At 37.5% G+C, this 19,758-nt stretch overlaps 1 protein-coding gene across 2 annotated transcripts in view; it reads left to right on the plus strand.

Moving 5' to 3' along the window:
- Positions 1-19,758, plus strand: part of LOC127446933 (microtubule-associated protein 2-like) — a 155,108-nt gene that overhangs the window by 92,853 nt on the left and 42,497 nt on the right. For both annotated transcript variants that reach the window (XM_051708277.1, XM_051708278.1), the window contains exons 4-6: positions 1,729-1,972; positions 13,195-13,299; positions 18,169-18,243. In XM_051708277.1, coding sequence (XP_051564237.1) covers positions 1,762-1,972; positions 13,195-13,299; positions 18,169-18,243 — 391 coding nt within the window. In that variant the 5' untranslated portion in view covers positions 1,729-1,761. The remainder of the gene's footprint in view (positions 1-1,728; positions 1,973-13,194; positions 13,300-18,168; positions 18,244-19,758) is intronic.

The raw sequence follows: 19,758 nt of genomic DNA on the forward strand, positions 1-19,758 counted from the left end.
CAGAAGAGAAGGTACAGTATATTGACATTTATCTTATAGATCCACACGGTATAGTCATAAGGATGTATGAACACACATATATAGCGCTTCCAGAAGACTCTATCGCGCTGTTGCTCCCAAACATTAGACAAAGTTCTTTAGAGTGTTTTGTCTGCCTGCTTTAAACTGCCAGTTTTTTATTAATAGAACTCTCACAGTGGCTCCAATTTCTCTGGAAGTGATGATTTCATCCTTTCGAACACCCTTGGATGGAAACGTGGCTTTATTCACACATTGTCACACGATAATATGGTTTTTCGCATAAATTACATTTGCATCTTGGATGGAAACAAAGCCATTGTCTACCTTATCACTTCCGTAGCCTGCTCAGTAGCAGTGAGCAGTGAGATGGCAAAAAGAGAGCAGGTCAGTCAAGAGCAGAGAGCCAGTCATAACTCTTGGCTCTCATAGGCATTTACCGTCAAGTCTTAAAGGAGAAGCAGCACCAAAACCCAGCGTTTCGGACAGAGGCTCAGAATGAGGGTGGAAAATGATCATGCTTTACAAATATATGTCTGTTTTTTGAGCAAAAAATCTTTACTAATATTATACGTGAACCTTAAGGGACATTTTAAATTAATAAAAATGGCATGTCATGACCCCTTTTATGTATGTTTAAAGCTGTTCAGGGTCATCTAGTTTTATCAATTTCTAGTGGCATTTTAATGTTTAATGAAGGCATGTTTTTAAGGTTCAAATTTTATAATATATTTTGTATGAAATTTAATTTTAATTTAATTTTAGTTCGTTTTTTTGAGTTATGAAGAATTATAGAAGTTTTCCAATTATGTTTTCATATAGTTTTTGTGTAACACCTTACAATAAGGTTCTATTTGTTAACAGAAGTAAATACATTAGGTATCATGAACTAATAATGAACCATATTGTTACAGCATTTATTGATCTTGATTAATGTTAATATGTTATATGAAAATAAAATTTTTCATTGTTAGTTCAGGTTACTTCATAATGCTTGAACTAATGTTAACATATACCATTTTTAATTAAAACATTTTATTAGTATATTTTGAAATTTACATGAACAAAATTAATAAGTGCTGTAAACATAAAAGTATTGTTCATTGTTACGTCATGTTAACTAATGTTAACAAATACAACCTTATTGTAAAGTGTTTCCAGTTTTTGTTTTAGTTTTCATTAAAGATAATGACACTGAATTGTCTATGGAAATTACATAGCCAGCAGGAGCTGATGGCATTTGCAATAACCCACCGAGAGGCACTATGCACAATTCAGTGGAAACAGACACATGTTCTGTCAAGTGTATCGCCAAAAAACAGGAGCGAGTTTGCTGCTCTTTTGTCCTTCACCCTCATATATGAGATATATGTTGTGACAGGTGAAGAAGAAAAGATAGTGCTCTTCAATCTGCTGTCAGAGTGCATTTCTGATTTAGCTCAAATGAAATCTGGCATCTACTACCAATTAAATGTCACATAGCCTTTTTTGACTTGCTGCAAAAAGTCTGATCCAGTTCACAACATATTCTGGACAAGAACTGCCCCTTTAGACAGGATGAGACCATCATACTGACATATAAAGCCACCACAGTTTGTTCTGGGGTGTTGTTTAGGGGCAGGTTTATCAGAAATAGATTATTCTACTATAGACCGGTGTGGAAAAATACCTTGTATTTTTTTCACACAATCGTGATAATTTTTCTTTCAGGAGTAAGGAGTGACCCCCTCCCCTCTGGTTCAGATGGCAGACGGTCGGCAGCCTGAGGGCAGCGCCCCCCAGTGGTCATCTCCAGGAGCCCAGGGCTCATCCTCCCCTGGTGGACACGGAGAGAATGGCTTCTCATCCTACAGGGCTTGCCAACCTGGTGATGCCCACGCTGGTTCTGCAACCTCCTACGCCAAAGAGAATGGCTTCAACGGAGACCTTACTTCTGGACACGCTGTGACTGCGGGTAAGAATCAGAAAAACAATAAAATAGGTTTTGCAATAATGCATTTGCAATTTGCAGTTTGTTTGTATTTTTACATGCTGTCTCCACAAACGGTGTAGTGTGTAGTGAAAGTGTGTGTAGAATTTGTGAACAGAATTTCTGTCCCTCCAGAAGTAGTAAATTCTGATTATTTTAATCTTTGTGTTCATTGTATCAACCCAGTACCATGTTAGCATGACTATTGTTTCCATATATACTCCTGGAAGTTGTGGAAAGCCAGCCAATCAAATTACAGCTGAAGATTTCATTGTTTGCCATTGGCAGTGAATGGACTGTGGGTGGGCTGAGCCTGCGACCAGAGGTCAAAAACAACTAGTAAGGCATTTCGACCCATTGTTAAATTTTTGCTGGAGTGAGGCCGTAAAATGGTTGCAAACTCATAAAATTCCTGTATCTGTATTGCTGGAGTGAGGCAGTAATATGGTTGCAAACTCATAAAATTCCTGTATCTGTATTGCTGGAGGCTGCTTCACATTACTGAAATATTATACAGTATGTGAACATTCAGAGGAGGAAAACTTCATATTACCCACAGACAGTTGTTAATATTTGATGAAAAAAAAAAAAAAACACAAGCAGGGGCGAAGCTCTTTGCATTCCTTTCTGTATTACAGCTATTAATGCAGACGAAAGGATTGACATAATTAATAGAGAGTGAACAATTATCTCTGTTTTTTTCCCATTGGAATGATAGACTAGGCTTAATAACAGACTGTGTTACCATTTTAAAAGTCATGTTGTGCTGTAGATTTGCGTGCGTTTCTCCAAAACTGTTTAATGTTGTTTAAGAAACCAGTGAATTTAGCAATCTGTGGTATGAGGAAGTAGGTTTGGCCATTGCTGTTTCGTCTGGGTATTATAAGGCCTCAGGGGAGTACAAGGAGGAAAATGAGGTGCTGCTTCTGTCATGCTGGCAAAAAAAGAATGTAAAAGGAAAGATTGCAGGGATGCTGAACAAAGGTTTGGCAGAGTAAATTGTAGGGGAGCAGCTGCCATGGCAACCCTGTGATAGTGAGAGTTGGTGCTGTGAGCACTGCTCAGGGGGAGGGAGTGGTGTTGTTAATTACCCCTGTAATGACGGATCATAACTGCCTATTACACAAAGACAAACAATACCAGTGCCCTGCACATTTGTAAGGGTATACAGTACATGCACACACAGTCACAAGAGCAAACGCACGATTACAGGGCATATGAAGGTGAATCTCACAAAAAATGTCCCAAATCTCATTTTAATTACTGTAATACAGTAACAAAAATGATCCTGTCTGGACACATTATTTGAAGAAGAAGTGTATCATTTTTTGCACCAGTATCGTCACCATACGAAATTACAAAACTAATGAATGTTTCCAAACAGGTTTTTTTTCAAACTTTCCCCCCGTCTGACTTTAGTCGGAAAAAAGATAGTCCCACCCCAAACTCACACCATTGGTTGAGCCAATGTGTCTGTGTCAGGCTTATCGGGTTGAGCAAACAAACAGAGCAATGTTTTGATAGGTTGATCTTTAGAGCTAATCATGAGACTTAAGACGTTCTCAGTTATATTTAGTTAAAGTATAAACTTTGTCGCAGATGTTTCTCCTAAATTCCTGCAGGGAAATGTAGAAATAGATATTTTTATCTATGAAATAATTGTTGGCAAACGTTAAAGGTATAGAGCTAGAAAAGTAATGCAAATAGCATAGTCCAGATCATTTGGTCCCTGAAAAATTTGATAATGTTCTAGTTCATATTGAAATCTCTAACGTTTGTTTTCAGACTGTAGTATCTTGGCAAATCTGAGCACATTTTTGAGATCTCTTCTGAAACTCTAGAGCAGACACCTGTGAAATTACTACCTGAAAAGCAGGTCACTCAAGCAAAAATCTCTATTTGCTCTCTATTTCATCTCTTTCTCTCAAGGAGAAAAAGTTTGTGAATTTTCTTTCATATGGGTTGCATTGATAAAAGTATTCCTCTAGTTCCAGTATTAAGAAGAATGTAGGCATTCTGGGAGCCCAGTCAGGGGAATAATGGCCACATCAGCAGAAATGTTCAGAGTTAAATGATGAATAGATTAAAGAATGACTGCACAGATGAAGAGACACATGCATAACAGGTCATCCTATGTTTTGCCTCTCTGCACTCTGCTTATAGAGAGCAGTTCACAGACACCTGCAGACAAGCACTGAATCATACATTGACAGCTCACATGGATGGAAACTGTGAGGTGAATTTACAAAGAATGAATTGCGCCCGCTGATAGCGTCGTTTATCTGTCTGCTATGTTTTATCAACCTATTTACTCAACGAATTATGCAAATTAGGTAACGGCGTTGAACAAAATTTGCATGGTGCAATTCCCAATCTTGCTGGTTGGTTCTGAGTGCTGGGTTGTGAAGGATGCAGCAGACCACCACAATCTGGTATACTTCACCAAGACTGTAGAACATCACTTCACCACTACGCTATACACCTGAATTGGCTCTTTCAAATGCTGAAAGTGTGCTCTACACCGCTCGTGTAGATACACACTCACTGAACACTTTATTAGGAACACTATGGTCCTAATAAAGTTCCCAACATGGTCTTCTGCTGTTGTAGCCCATCCACCTCAAGGTTCGACGTGTTGTGCATTTTGAGATGCTATTCTGCTCACTATAATTGTACAGTGCTTATCTGAGTTACCGTAGCCTTTCTGTAGGCTCGAACCAGTCTGGCCATTCTCTGTTGACCTCTCTCATCAACAAGGCGTTTCCGTCCGCAGAACTGCTGCTCACTGGATTTTTTTGTTTTTGGCACCATTCTGAGTAAACTCCAGAGACTGTTGTGCATGAAAATCTCAGGAGATCAGCAGTTACAGAAATACTCAAACTGGTACCAATAATCATGCCATGGTCGAAATCACTGAGATCACATTTTTCCCCCATTCTGATGGTTGATGTGAATATTAACTGAAGCTCCTGACCCTGAGTGTTGTGCTCTATAACTAAACTTATCTGTGTAAAGTTATATCTAAGAAGGGGATTACAGGGTTTTGATAAACGATGGACGAGTCGACAAATGCTGTTAAGTGAGCTTAAATTGTATTGAACCCGAAACATTCCTTTAAGAGACACTGTAGAATCCAATAAAATCAAACTTCAGAGCCTCGTTCTGAAGTCTCTGTCTGGACAGGTTTACATATCATGGTAATCACCTTGGGAAATCTTCACTATTTTTTTAAATTAAAATCTATTTTTATGTTCCCAGTATCTATTTTGTCAGTTTGATACTGCTCCCTTACTGTACATTTTATGTCATCGCAGACACTTAAGTGGACATTTCTGAGGTACCATATCATACGTTTTTCCTAGTAGTTTTTTGTGTTTATGAAATCCCTTTACGTTCCAGTAAATTCTGTCCTTGGTATAAATCAGCACAGGTCCCCTTTCATCCCCATAAATACTTAATACACTGCAAAGCCCAGCAGAACGCATCACTACCCCGATCCCTGACAGTGAGTGATGGAGATGGACTTCCCAGCCTTAATTCTAACGATCCTTCAGTGTTGTGTTTACATTGCTCATGCGTTTCTCATTAACAAACTTGCTGTTGTAAATCACTTTGAGCCAGAAGAACAACCTGTTTCTTTTGCATGGGTCTGGGTGTTTAATTAATGATTCCAGGCAGCCTTGTTCTTATATTTCAAGTTCTGTATCCGGGCTGGGTCATTTTTTTGTGTAGTTGTCCAACAACTGACGAGACAAGAAATGAGGCTGAATTGTTCAGTGGTTCTCAATTGGTGTTACGGCCACAGGGAAAAAAACAATTCTAGATGCAAATAATAAAATGCAACTTACTGTATAATTGTGCATAAAGAAAATGTGAAAATAAATAGCATTTTCCCATTTCTCAATCCATCCTAAAACAGTGAACAAAACGATGCAAGGTAAAAAAAAAAATATGAAGATTACATTTAATTAAGCTGCAATGAGATTAAATGCCATAAGTGCTGACAACATGTTTTGTGTGGAAAATTATTGGCTGATGAGATTTATATTGTTTTATTATTAATTTTCTATCATTATTAATATAAATTATCAATACAAATAATTAAATAATAATTAAAAATATATTATATTATATTATAATCAACCTAGTCTCATAGAATGAACGCTACTATAACTACATTTTTGCAAACTGAGTTTTACGTACCGCTTTCTAGGTTTTGCTGCAGTTTCCTGGTGAAATGAACACTAGAGGCGCTACAATGTGTGCGTTTTATTTCTTTTCATACAAATCAACTTTTCAAACACATTATTTTTCATTCTATTACTCACACCCTGCTTTGTTATTATAACACAACACTTTTACTCTACCGCATCATTTGAAAAACGATACATTTTAACGCTTGTATTATAGACCTACCTACATTTACAAACTTATTACAATGTGATTTGCTTCCACGGTAGCTCACCTGAGTGTTGGACTTGGAGACTAAATCTCGAGCCCAGCCAAGAACACTTGAAATGAAAATAAAAGTGACTCGGAAGTGCCATAGAAGCAACACGACATGACGTAGTTGCTTCAGTAAATGTGCTTTTCATGTCGGATTTGCTTTTAAAACACTATCTGTTTTGTTCACCTCTCATTTGTCTTTTGAGACACTGTTGGTTAGGTTTAGGTTAAAGTTTTAAGTTAGGGTATGTTTTACTCATTAAATCATCCATCTAATATTCACCTTTAAAACCTCGTATGACTACACATAATTTCACCTGATTTTGCAGCCCCCTGCTGGATATGTCACTGAAAACTCCTGCCAAACATGTAATACAGCACAACATTTTGGTTTGCAAAAATGTGCCATTGTCACGTAAATTTAATGAGATCATATGATATGATATTATATTATAATTTTTAACCTTTTTATTTACATTTGTGTGATAAATAGTTTTGGTAGCATGTTTGGTCATCACTTGGTGTCCAGTGTCTGAGTCCTGAAGCAAAACCATTTGGGAACCACTTGACTAGTTTATCTAGATTCTTTCATATATATGTATATATATATATATATATATATATATATATATATATATATATATATATATATATATCTTTTAGTTTATATATTTTAAGCCACTGTGCTTTAATTAGCATGCTGTGCTTTAGCTGTTAGACCGTTTGCAGAGTACATTCCCTTTACGGATAAAGTTACATTGTTTTACTGGCAAGGCAAGGAAGGCAAGGCAAGACAAGTTTATTTATATAGCACATTTCATACAAAATGGCAATTCAAAGTGCTTTACATATAAATTTGAAAGAAAATACAAGATACATAAAACAAAAAAACAACAAAAACAATCAGTTAAGAACATGAAATAAAAATAAAAAGTAATACACACATTGAGAAAAAGTGATATAAAAATAAAATAAAAAGAATAAAATAGCATAAAAATCAGGAGAACAGGTATTAAGAGCACGACTTCAGCGAATTGAAAAAGCAGAGACCATCAATGATCCAAATCATTATTGAATTTCTTTTCCTTTAATTACTGGCGCAGCAACCATACACATACAGTCAGACATCTTTGGCCATTGCATCGTATTTCTCACTGTTTTTTGATAGTTTCCGGAACATTCTTATTCTGTGCTGATGTGAGCAAAACTGCCCAATTGTAAAGAGAGGGTCTAATGATGTGTCCTTTAGGAGCTGCAGAGAAAGACCTTGCCCACAAACAGCCTCTCTGCCTCTACAGTATATCTCGCTGCTGGGGAGATTTCGGAGCCAAAGGGGCGTAGGCAAGCCACACAAGGGCCCTTCAGACACACAAGAGGTGCTAGACCATGATGCTGACTGTGTGACATATGACATTGCTTTGTATTAGGAATGGGAGACTTGAGAAGCACAGAGAGATTGTTTGCTGTGGCAGCCATTGGCTTGAATTAAAGGGGCTGTACTGAAAAGTGTGGCATCTTGAAACAGTGCACAAGATTGGTAGAGCTACATACAAACTCCTTTATTTAATACTAACTGTTGTATGTTTTCTGTAGGAGTGCTATGACCTAGTTATTCAAGATTTGGGTAACTAAATGGTGTTGGTTCAAACTTCAAGTTTGTTTTATTATGTCACCATTTTTACCTTTAGAAATAAAGCACTTAAAGAGATAGTTCATCCAAAAATGAAAATTCTCTCATCATTTACTCTCTCTTATTTCATATCAGATGTGTATGACTTTCTTTCTTCTGCTGAACACAAACAATGATTTTTAGAAGAATATCTCAGCTCTGTAGGTCCATACAATGCAAGTGAATGTTGATCAAAACTTTGAAGCATTTTAAGGCAACATAAAAGTAATCCACATGACTCCAGTGGTTAAATCCATATCTAAATAATATGATAGGTGTGGGTAAGAAACAGATCAATATTTAAGTCCTTTTTTAAAATAAATTCTCCTCCCTGCCCAGTAGGTGGCGATATGCACAATGCGAATCGCCAAAAACAAAAGAAGAAGAATGTGAAAGTGAAAGTGGAGATTGATTGTAAAAAAAGGGCTTAAATATTTATCTGTTTTTCACCCACCATCATTTCGCTTGTGAAGATATGGAATTATTCACTGGAGTGTTATGGGTTACTTTTTTGCTGCCTTTATATGCTTTTTGGACCTTCAAAGTTCTGGCCATCATTCAGTTGATTTGTGTGGACCGACAGAGCTAAGATATTTTTCTTAAAACCTTCATTTCTGTTCAGCAGAAGAAAGAAAGTCATACACATGTGGGATGGCATGAGGGTGAGTAAATTAGATAATTTTCATTTTTGGGTGAACCCTCCTTTTAAAGGTATAGTTTATCCAAAAATGAAAATTTGGTCATCCTTTTCTCACCCTCATGTTGTTCCAAATCCATATAGCTTTCTATATTCCATTGAACACAAAAGGAGATGTTTGTTAAAATGACAGTCACTATTCACTTTCATTGTATGAAAAAAAAAAGTGAATAGTGACCGAAGCTGTCAGTCCCTAAGATTCTTCTCTTGTGTTTCATGCCATACAGGTTTAGAACATCATAAGGGTGAGCAAATAATGACAGAATTTTCTTTGTGGATGAACTGTTCCTTTAAACCTTGACTTCTCCAAAGAAATTGTCTCTGCGACAAGTCTGCTTTGGACAAACACATAATTTAAAATCTCTCATGTATAGACATTCATGATGAGTGTAGAGAAACCATTGGATGGCAGCACAGATGCATATGGCTGTGTGTCACTCACATAGCGAGGGTGGCAAAATTGAGGCATGCTGGGAGACCATTCAGATTGGGGCCTGGCTGTGTGTTGCTGTGGTAACAGCTCTTTGGCGGGGGAGTCCTGGCATGGAATACCAACCTTCCCCCCTCCTTCCTCCCGGCTTGCTTTTGGCAGGCATACGTGAATAAGAGTGCACAGGGAAGCAGTTGCCTCTAGACAACCAGATCACAGACACTGCACTTTTTGGTAAGAGCTCTGATTTTTCTAATGGGTTGGATAGTCCTCTCTAGGTTTAAGTGGCATCTCAGCACTAAAATAGCAGGTTGTTAGCATATTTAGACTAGTCAAGTTGTACAGATTGTGTCTGTATTGTAGGATGAATGTGCACTTGCTAGAAGTGTACTGATGTACCAACGAGTGCAAATAGATTTCAGTTCCTGTGGCTCAACTGATGCTTGCAACAGCTAACAAAATATGTTATGCACCACAAAGGTAAAATGCAGTAAATGGCTTCAAAGTTACTTGTTTTTAGTGTGGATTTTGAAGTTACTGTTACTTTATGTAGTAAGTTTTCTATGAATCAGAGCACAGTTGAGTCAAACCTGTCTATTTTGACAGAATGTGTAGTTACTGCATATTGCTCAAGTGCACTGTAAATCGCTTAATTGGATAAAAGCATCTGCCAGATGCAAATGTAAATTTGACTCTGATTTTCTACCACCTGCTGAAGGTGGAATACGGCTCTCCATGTGAAAAATGGATATGTAAGACACTATATTCTTTACCTTCTATGGTGTGAAGCTGTCTTTATGCTACATTTTGGGATATTCACTGTACTTACTGTTTGTGTTGATATCCCAGAGATGCAAGCTTTTGTGTGTTGGTGGCAATCCCATTTGATCAGCAGTCCGAGCACATCGCAAGCAGACGGGTGTGGACAGGCAAAGGGGGGAGAGGGGGGGTGCTGGGTAGCTGTTGTGGTAGACACACAGACTCAGCTGTCAGACACAAAGACAGCGATGGACTGGCCAGGTTCACCCTGAAAGGGAATCTGGATTGACACCACATTACAGATATGACATAACGATGAAGGTAGCGGTCAAGGAGAGAGAGCAATCAGATATCTACTAGAAAACAAAAAGAAGAGAGAGGGCTGGTCATATACTGTGGTACTGTAATGTTTTTTTCAAAGATTGAGCAATACTGTATATTTGTATATCAAATTAATAAATTATCTCTCTTTCTGGGCATATTCCTTGCCTTTCTGTTGAGTCATGCAGTAATTGGCTGTGCTTATGTAATTTGTTATTGCAAATTTGTCATTATATAGCAAACATCTATTTCCAGGGAGTTCTAAATTATATTATTTGCCTTAAAGTGATATTTTCCATAAAATTAACATTCTGTCATTATTTACTCACTCTCATGTTGTTCCAAACCCTTATGACCTTTTCATCCTTGGAAAAAAGAAAATGAAGAACTTTTGAAGAGTCCTTATGCAGTTCTTTTCCATTCAAGAACAGCGCATAGTGACAGTGGCTATCAAGCTCCAAAAAGGACAAAAAACACCACAGAAGCACCAAAAAAAGTAGTCCACATACTGTAACTTTTCCGCTATATTCCAAGTCTTTCAATGGTGCTTTTTTTTGGTCCTTTTTGGAGCTTGAAAGCCATGGTCACTATGAAGTTTTGTTGTGGTGAAAAAAGCTGTGTGAAGATTATTTCAGGTTACTTTTTTAGGGTTTCACAATAAATAAATAAACAGATAAATAAATAAACAGCATATAGGTTTGGAACAACATGAGGGTAAGTAGTTAATGATAATGAATTTTGTATTTTTGGGGTGAACTGTTGCTTTAAAGGAATGTTCCGGGGTCAATACAAGTTAACATGAATCAACAGCCTTTATGGCCTAACATTAATTACCACATAAAATAATTTCAACTTGTCTCTCGTTTATAAAAAAAAATAAAAATAAAAATAAATATAAAAAAATTCATGGTTACAGTAAGGCAATTACAATGGAGGTGAATGTTGCCAGTCCATAAATGTTAAAATAGACACAGTTTCAAAGGTATAGCCACAAGACATAAACATTTAACATGTTAACATGGTTTTAGTATGATCAAATCTCAGTTCAACATGATTTAGTTTGATAAAATCTCTTATTGGGGTTTACCAGCGTAATATCGTCATGACTACAAAGTTGTAATATTAGTTATAACTTCACACAGTGAAGTGATTTTAACACACTAAAATCATGTTAACACATATAATTTTGACATCTTGTGACTCTACTTTAAAAACTATTTGTATTTTAATGTTTATGAACTGTTTTATTTATGCACTGCCTCACTGATTCTGATTTTTTTTCTGTGGTAATCAATGTTGTGCCAAAAATGCTGTCGATTGAGCATAATTTATTGAACCCAGAAAATTCCTTTTATTGTGAGTTTCCTCTAGAGGTTAATACTAGACTCGTCTGACCACAGGTTGATGGCGCACCACAAACGTGAGCCATAGCTGCGTGGGTGAACATTATTCTAATGGGATTTGAACAAAACTCTTTTCCCTTTCTGTGTGTGTGTGTGTGTGTGTGTGTGTGTGTGTGTGTGTGTGTATCTGTGAGTGTGTGGGTGGATTCTGGGACTGTAAGGTAGGCGTAAATTTTGCCTTAAAGTGCACAAGGAAACAAAAGCGATGCATTGCTAACTCCCATCATGCAGTCTCTTTGCACTGGAGAGAGAGTGGGAGTAGCAAATGGCCCTAATCACTTCGCATCTCTTCAGAAAGCTTTGACGTAAGAGTCGCTGGGGATGTTTTTCTCCTGGCGCTAATATGTCGGTCTCATGTTGAGCACATTAGCTGATTATTGCAGTTTTGATTAGGATTAAATTGAACGTTTTTGCCTTTTTCTTGTATTTTAAACTCTTAAAGGGATTCTTCACCCAAAAAATGATCTATTCACCGTAATGTTGTTGTTTCAAAGCCGAATGATTTTCTTTCTTCAGTGAAACACATCAGGTTTGTAGTCATAATCTTTGCCAAACACACGCTATGGGTGGCTATTACAACTCTAACCAGATGTGCTTCTAGTAATTAATAACATTGTACGATTGATGCCACTGAAATTGAAGTTCACATTTCTGCTGAGGGATACTTTTAATAGAACTGTTTTAAAGCGATGTATTCCTGGAAGACTGTTGGCAGCCAGTCGGTGGGCTGGATTCAGCCTGCTTCTTAATTGGTTGCAGTCACCACTTAAACCTTCTCCTTCTGCTGTTACAATGACAATTTACTCTCTCAAAGAGCTGCCAGTTTTCTTGCTATTTTTTTTTTTGAGTGTTTTATGTTATCTCCACTGAGTAGAAGTTTAAATCAAAACCCACCAAAGAGAAAGAGTTAAAACTAAAATACAGAATGAAAGTGTAAGTAGTTGTCATGTGATTTGGTTAAGAGATTTGGTGTCCAAATCAGGGCCATGTCCTGGATATGTTTAAGATTTACAATAACTGCGTTGTATTGTTTTCACACAGCTTCTCTATAGATGTTCTTTTGGTTCCTTTGGCCAAATAAGATACAAAACATACAACAGAGAGATGTAAATGGGGAAGCCTATGAGATGGACCTTATTCATATAGTTTCAAACCCATTTAATAATTTTTATTAACACCAATAAAAACCTTACTTGTGTGCGTAAGTGTGTGTGGGCTACCATATGTTTGCACAGCTTTTTTGCGCTCATTGTACAATGCAACCTCATTGTCATGGGTTCAGATCTCAGTGAAGCCCAGCCCCTTTTGTAAGGACTGCAAGGATTTATTAAGTATAAAGTGGATAAAGTATGATGAACAAAAATGGAGACATCCTATCTGAATTGATTCACATTTGAAAGTGAGCTACTCTGTGTATGTATGACTATTTACCCATTTGTTGATGTGTATATGTGAATATTTGCCTGTGTATATGTTGCACAGAGCAAGTGTCGGCGCGGATCGTGCAGGAAGTTACGGCTGAAGCGGTAGCTGTACTGAAGGGAGAGCAGGAGCAGCATCCGGACTCTGCCGTCAGGCTGCCCTCAGGTAGGAAGGCAGGAGAGCACCCTGGGATACTGGAGGTTTTGCCATGCTCAGACCTAATCTTAAAGGAATATTCCGGGTTCAATACAAGTTAAGCTCAATCGACAGCATGAGTAGCTAAATGCCTAACCCTAACCCTAACTCCCTTTTTAAATTGTGGTTACAGTAATGGAAGTGAATGGGGCCAATCCATAAATGCTAAAATACACTTAGTTTCAAAAATATAGCCACAAGATGTAAACATTATAAGTGTTAACATGATTTTAGTGTGATAAAATCACTTACTAACCTTTTCTGTGTAAAGTTATTTCCAATATTACAACTTTTTTGCCATGGTGATGCAAGAATCCTGTAATTTTATCACTCTAAAATCATGTAAAACTTACATTTTATAACACTAAAGTCATATTACCATGTATAATGTTTACATATTGTGGCTATACTTTTGAAACTGCATGTGTTTTAATGTTTATGGACTGGCCCCATTCACTTTCATTGTAAATACCTTACTGTAACTGCAATTGTTTGCTTTTTAAAAAATGTAAGCATCAGGAACAGTGATGTTTTTTTTCTCCTCTGCACAATATAACAGGTTATTAGTGAGATCTAAATATGGCCCAAGATGATTGATCAGCCGATATTTGGCCTTTCTGAGATAATTACATCACACGATAACCGTGTCCTCTGGCTGATGAACAGAAGTGTTACCTCCCCTGTGTTTAAGTTCCAAAAACTACTGATGGATAGAAAATTTTGTGTTGTTTTCATTTGTTTTCAAACAGAAATTCTAATTAATACATATAGGTAGCTTTTGGGGAAGTTGACATGTTCTGTGGTGTGACAGGCTGTATACTCCCTCTTAAACTATTCTAAACAGAATTTAGCTTTTTCTTTTATAATTATTATGCACGTAACCTTTTATGCACTCTTAATTTAGACTATATGGACATTTAAAATGAACTACTGATGGCAAAAGGTGCTTAAAAATTTTAAAAAATAAAAATAAAAAAATATGGTGGCCAGTTACAGGACCACAGAAATTCACTTTCCCTTATACGTTCATATACATTTTAATCTGAAATCTTGAAGTAAAAAAAATCATCTATGGACATGTTATGTGTGGACTACTCATATATATCTGATGCCATTTATATCAACCACCCTACTCTCTAGATATCGGTATTGGCATTAGCTATCGAAAAACCATATCAGTTTACCACTAGTCAATGGATTATTTGTTGCGGCCATAATTTAGAAGCAATTCTCTGGAACAGAACACTATGGATTTTGCATAGTACTTGATGTTCTTGCAGTACAGCACAGTACCATTTTCATAAAAAAAATTCTATCTCTGTGGTATGTGGTTAGCATTGTCATTTTGTCTGTCCATTTCTCAGTCTGTTTGTGTGTGTGTGTGATCTGATCAAAGCTGTGGAGAATGTCACCAGGGCACTTTTATTTGCTTTATAATGACATATTCGCCCTGACAGCTAGCCTGTTCAAGCTTCTGTCTGCTTGGGTTTTAAACACACCACTCCCTTGTCTATCTATGTGTGTGCCAACATGGGGCAGAGAGGGTTGCCTTGAGCACTCTCTCTCTCCATTCCTCTCTATCTCTCTGTCTTCCTCTCTCTCTCTCCCTCTCTCTCCTATGGCTGGATGGCAACAAAGTAAAACATAAAGGTCTTTGTTTTCTTTCTGGTTTCTGTGGTTGTGCTGCATGTCTGTTTTGATGGTAATTTCATTTTGTCTTTCATGGTTTTATCTAAGCTTTCTTGGCTTTGTAAAAGGAAACTCTTTGTGTTTCATTAGTGAGTGTGTGTTGCCTGTGTGACTAAAATGTTTTTTACTGTTACCAGTGACTTTATTATCAATGCACAAGGTTGTAAATATAAGTTGTGCTCAAAAGTTTGCATACCCTGGCAGAAAATTGGCATTGATTTTGAAAATATGACTGATCATGCAAAAAAACTGTCTTTTATTTAAGGATAGTGATCATATGAAGCCATTTATTATCACATAGTTGTTTGGCTCCTTTTTAAATCATTATGATAACAAAAATCACCCAAATGGCCCTGATCAAAAGTTTACATACCCTTGAATGTTTGGCCTTGTTACAGACACACAAGATGACACACACAGGTTTAAATGGCAATTAAAAGTCAATTTCCCACACCTGTGGCTTTTTAAATTGCAATTAGTGTCTGTGTATAAATAGTCAATGAGTTTGTTAGCTCTCACGTGGATGCACTGAGCATGCTAGATACTGAGCCATGGGGAGCAGAAAAGAACTGTCAAAAGACCTGCGTAACAAGGTAATGGAACTTTATAAAGATGGAAAAGGATATAAAAAGATATCCTAAGCTTTGAAAATGCCAGTCAGTGCTGTTCAATCACTTATTAAGGAGTCGAAAATTCTGGGATCTCTTGATACCAAGCCAAGGTCAGGTAGACCAAGAAAGATTTCAGCCACAACTGCCAGAAGAATTGTTTTACAAAGGAAAAACCCACAGGTAACCTCAGGAGAAATACAGGCTGCTCTGGAAAAAGACGGTGTGGTTGTTTCAAGGAGCACAATACGACCATACTTGAACAAAAATGAGCTGCATGGTCGAGTTCCAGAAAGAAGCCTTTACTGCACCAATGCCACAAAAAAGCCTGGCTACCGACAACACCTTGACACGCCTCACAGCTTCTGGCACACTGTAATTTGGAGTGACGAAACCAAAATGGAGCTTTATGGTCACAACCATAAGCGCTAGGTTTGGAGAGGGGTCAACAAGGCCTATAGTGAAAAGAATACCATCCCCACTGTGAAGCATGGTGGTGGCTCACTGATGTTTTGGGTGTGTGAGCTCTAAAGGCATGGGAAATCTTGTGAAAATTGATGGCAAGATGAATGCAGCATGTTATCAGAAAATACGGGCAGACAATTTGCATTCTTCTGCACGAAAGCTGCACATGGGAGGCTCTTGGACTTTCCAGCATGACAATGACCCTAAGCACAAGGCCTAGTTGACCCTGCAGTTGTTACAGCAGAAAAAGGTGAAGGTTCTGGAGTGGCCCATCACAGTCTCCTGACCTTAATATCATCGATCCACTCTGGGGAGATCTCAAACGTGTGGTTCATGCAAGACGACCAAAGACTTTGCATGACCTGGAGGCATTTTGCCCAGACGAATGGGCAGCTATACCACCTGCAAGAATTTGGAGACTCATAGACAACTATTACAAAAGACTGCACGCTGTCATTTATGCTAAAGGGGGCAATATACAGTATTAAAAACTCAGGGTATGCAGACTTTTGGTCATTTCATTTTTTTCTTTGTTGCCATGTTTTGTTTTATGATTGTGCCATTCTGTTATAACCTACAGTTGAATATGAATCCCATAAGAAATAACAGAAATGTGTTTTGCCTGCTCACTCATGTTTTCTTTAAAAATGGTACATATATTACCAATTCTCCAAGGGTATGCAAACTTTTGAGCACAACTGTATGCAACTTCTAAGGAGACATCTTATCAACATTCACATAATTCATTTTACAAGAAGACATAATTAGTTTGAACATGTCACAATTTCCTTCCACATTTTTGTTTAAACACATTACAAAGTCAAAAGTGCAAAGCACTCTCAAAGTCAGAGTTGTTTATTTGTCACATACACACATATAGTAGTGCACAGGCCAGAGGACCAATTAGCGAATTGTGGTAAAGATCCTGATCCAAGATTGATTCCATCTGGATCACCAATAATTTATTCAGGTATGCATACTACTCACCTCAGCTAGTCACCTTTTTTAAAGCTAATTTGCCCAAATTGTTTGGTAATTTATTTTTAATTTTCCTTATTAAAATCATTTGAAAGGGTTAGTTTAAACTTAAATACTTTAAAAGCTTTAAATAAAAAAATAAAAAATATATTTATGTATTTTTCACCTCTCATGAGTTTTCATCCCTGTTATTACATTTCTCAATTATTGTAATTATAAACAGCAAATACTGAAATCATAAACTAATACTGATAGATAATACTTAAAATTATATGCAGTCAGACTTCTTTTCCAATTGAAATGCAATTCAAGAGATCAGATGCAAACATGAGAAATCTATGGCGCGGAGTTCCCACCAAAAGAACTTGTACTTGCTGTGCTGGAATTAGTCATCAAAAAATAGATAATGATTTCTGCACTCAGAAGAGATCAGAGGATTAGAGACAGCAAAATATTCAGCATACCAATCCTAAGCCTAACCCTCTCTCTGCTCAGTATTTTCTTAGAAATAACACACACACACACACACACACACAATCACACAACCCTGCATTTTTGGGGATTTCACATGTACACTAAACGTATAATCTCCGTCATTCTGTTGTGTCCCTTTACAAGCTATTATGAGCTAATTGCATTTTAAAGTACAACATTTAGTCCCTTCATTAATCTATTTTTTCCTTGTGAAGACATTGCTAACAGGTTTTATTTTTCTTGTATGGACATTTAAAGATATTTTGCTTCCACAATAATAGAAAACGCATCACATCGGAGCTGTGGGCAAGCACACATGCTTTGACAAATTTAACAGTGATGTTCAAATTTGAATCTGGCTTGCGTCATTTCCCGTCCACATTCACTTCCCTTTTCCTTATAATTTCCTGTATAGGCAACTTTTTCTAAGGTCGAATGGAATGATTTATGCAAACAGTATGGTACCAAAAATAAGGTATCTTAGAAGTATCTTTAAGAGCACACCTATGATGCCTTAATGCTCCTTACGTTAGCAGCTCACTAGGTATTTGGAATAGAGCCACAGTAAGACACCTAAACTGTCTTGAACATTATCTTAATCTCTACTTCTGTTGTTTGTCTGCAGTGGAGGACTCTGCAAATCTGCCACCCTCTCCTCCTCCGTCCCCAGCAGCAGAGCATTTCGGGCCTTTGGAGCAAGGTAGGGTCATGCTTCACTCTGTGAGTGAGTGAGTGAATGTGTGTAGAGAGAGGTGAGGTGAGAAACACACTGAAAGAGCTTGAAAACCTTCTTTTTTTGTGGTATTTTTGGTCACCCTCTGACCCTGGCTTAAATGAGGGGGTTTTATTGGGGACGCGTGCTAGTCCTGCCCCTTCCAGGCTGATTTCACCCAAGCCCAGCCGATCTGTGGGGCTGGTCCAGAGACTGATGGAGTTGTGTTTGCAGGATCAACTTTGCCTCTTTTGTTGACATCATTCAAGTCGGCCTCCTCTTCCTCCTCTTCATCCAGCATCTCCAGCTCTTAAAAATGGCCTCATCTTCATCATGCTAACTCCGGGAGCTTATCTTGATCAAAAACCCAAGACCAAAGAGACCCCACCCCCTTTCCTCTCCTCATAACCAATCAAACTCAAACCCTCATTATGCCCTGCCCAATCATGGATCTTGACTCTGCCCTGCATGATAGCCCTGCCACCTTAAACTGAATGCTGCTGAAGTCTCAACTACAGCCAACTTGTTTTGCTAATGTTCTTGCTGATGTTAGGCTGTTGCTGAAACCCTGTGGCATTCAGGTTGCCTGCTCATTCTCTCTTCAAAGCCCCTTTAGAGATCTGTGAATTGCTCCAAACCTCTCTCAGTTCCTCTGTGCGTCCCTGTCTTTAGTTTTGCATGTTGTGTTGTAGGTGCTGTTGATGTTGTGGGCTTGTGCTCGTTTGTTGTTTTGACTGTGTCTGTATCTACTGCCTGTGGTAGGTCAATGCCATGCCCAGATCACTCTCTAAAGCTACTACACTAAACATCAGTGTCATTAGCACTTATCCAACCACTAACAGTCTTCAGGAGGAAGTCAACGTGAAATCAAAACTCTTTAATTTCCTGAAGGTGACACAATTTCTGTGCCACTAGTGGCACCAAACAGAATTGCAATCTTTATGAAACTAGTTTGAAATAGTTATTTCTAAATCCTTACAAATTTACAGCAGTGACATTAAGGTAATAAAGGTTGTGGAAATAATAGCAAATAATGATAGATTTGGTTTAAGTCAAGATGCTCTTTAATTTAATGCTCTTTACTTTTATTATGTTTAACTCCAAAATAAATTACACAAGTAAAATGGTTTGTGAATGCCCATTTACAGTATGTTGACTCTCATCAAACACTTCATAATGGTACAGTTCCCTCAGCCTGCAATCTCCCTAAGTTTAGACAATTAGAATGTCTTCCTGTTAAAACTCTGGTTATGGCTTTGCACCACTACAGTTGTACTTTGTGTTTCTTGACACTGTATGTCTTTTTTGTGTGTGTCTTTCTGTTTTTCGTACACATACACCTTTTTTGTTTTATTTCTCTCCATCTGACTTTTTTTTTAGTTCTTTTTTTCCTTATGTTCTCTCACACTTTCTCTCTTTTTCGTCCATTTCCCTTCCCTTCTCACTGTCTCTTTTAGCATATTCAGATTTACCTTTTTACTTTCACTTGTGTTCCCTTTTTCT

The sequence above is a fragment of the Myxocyprinus asiaticus genome, chromosome 10 (assembly GCF_019703515.2).
Source record: "Myxocyprinus asiaticus isolate MX2 ecotype Aquarium Trade chromosome 10, UBuf_Myxa_2, whole genome shotgun sequence".
Taxonomy (NCBI): Eukaryota; Metazoa; Chordata; class Actinopteri; order Cypriniformes; family Catostomidae; genus Myxocyprinus; species Myxocyprinus asiaticus.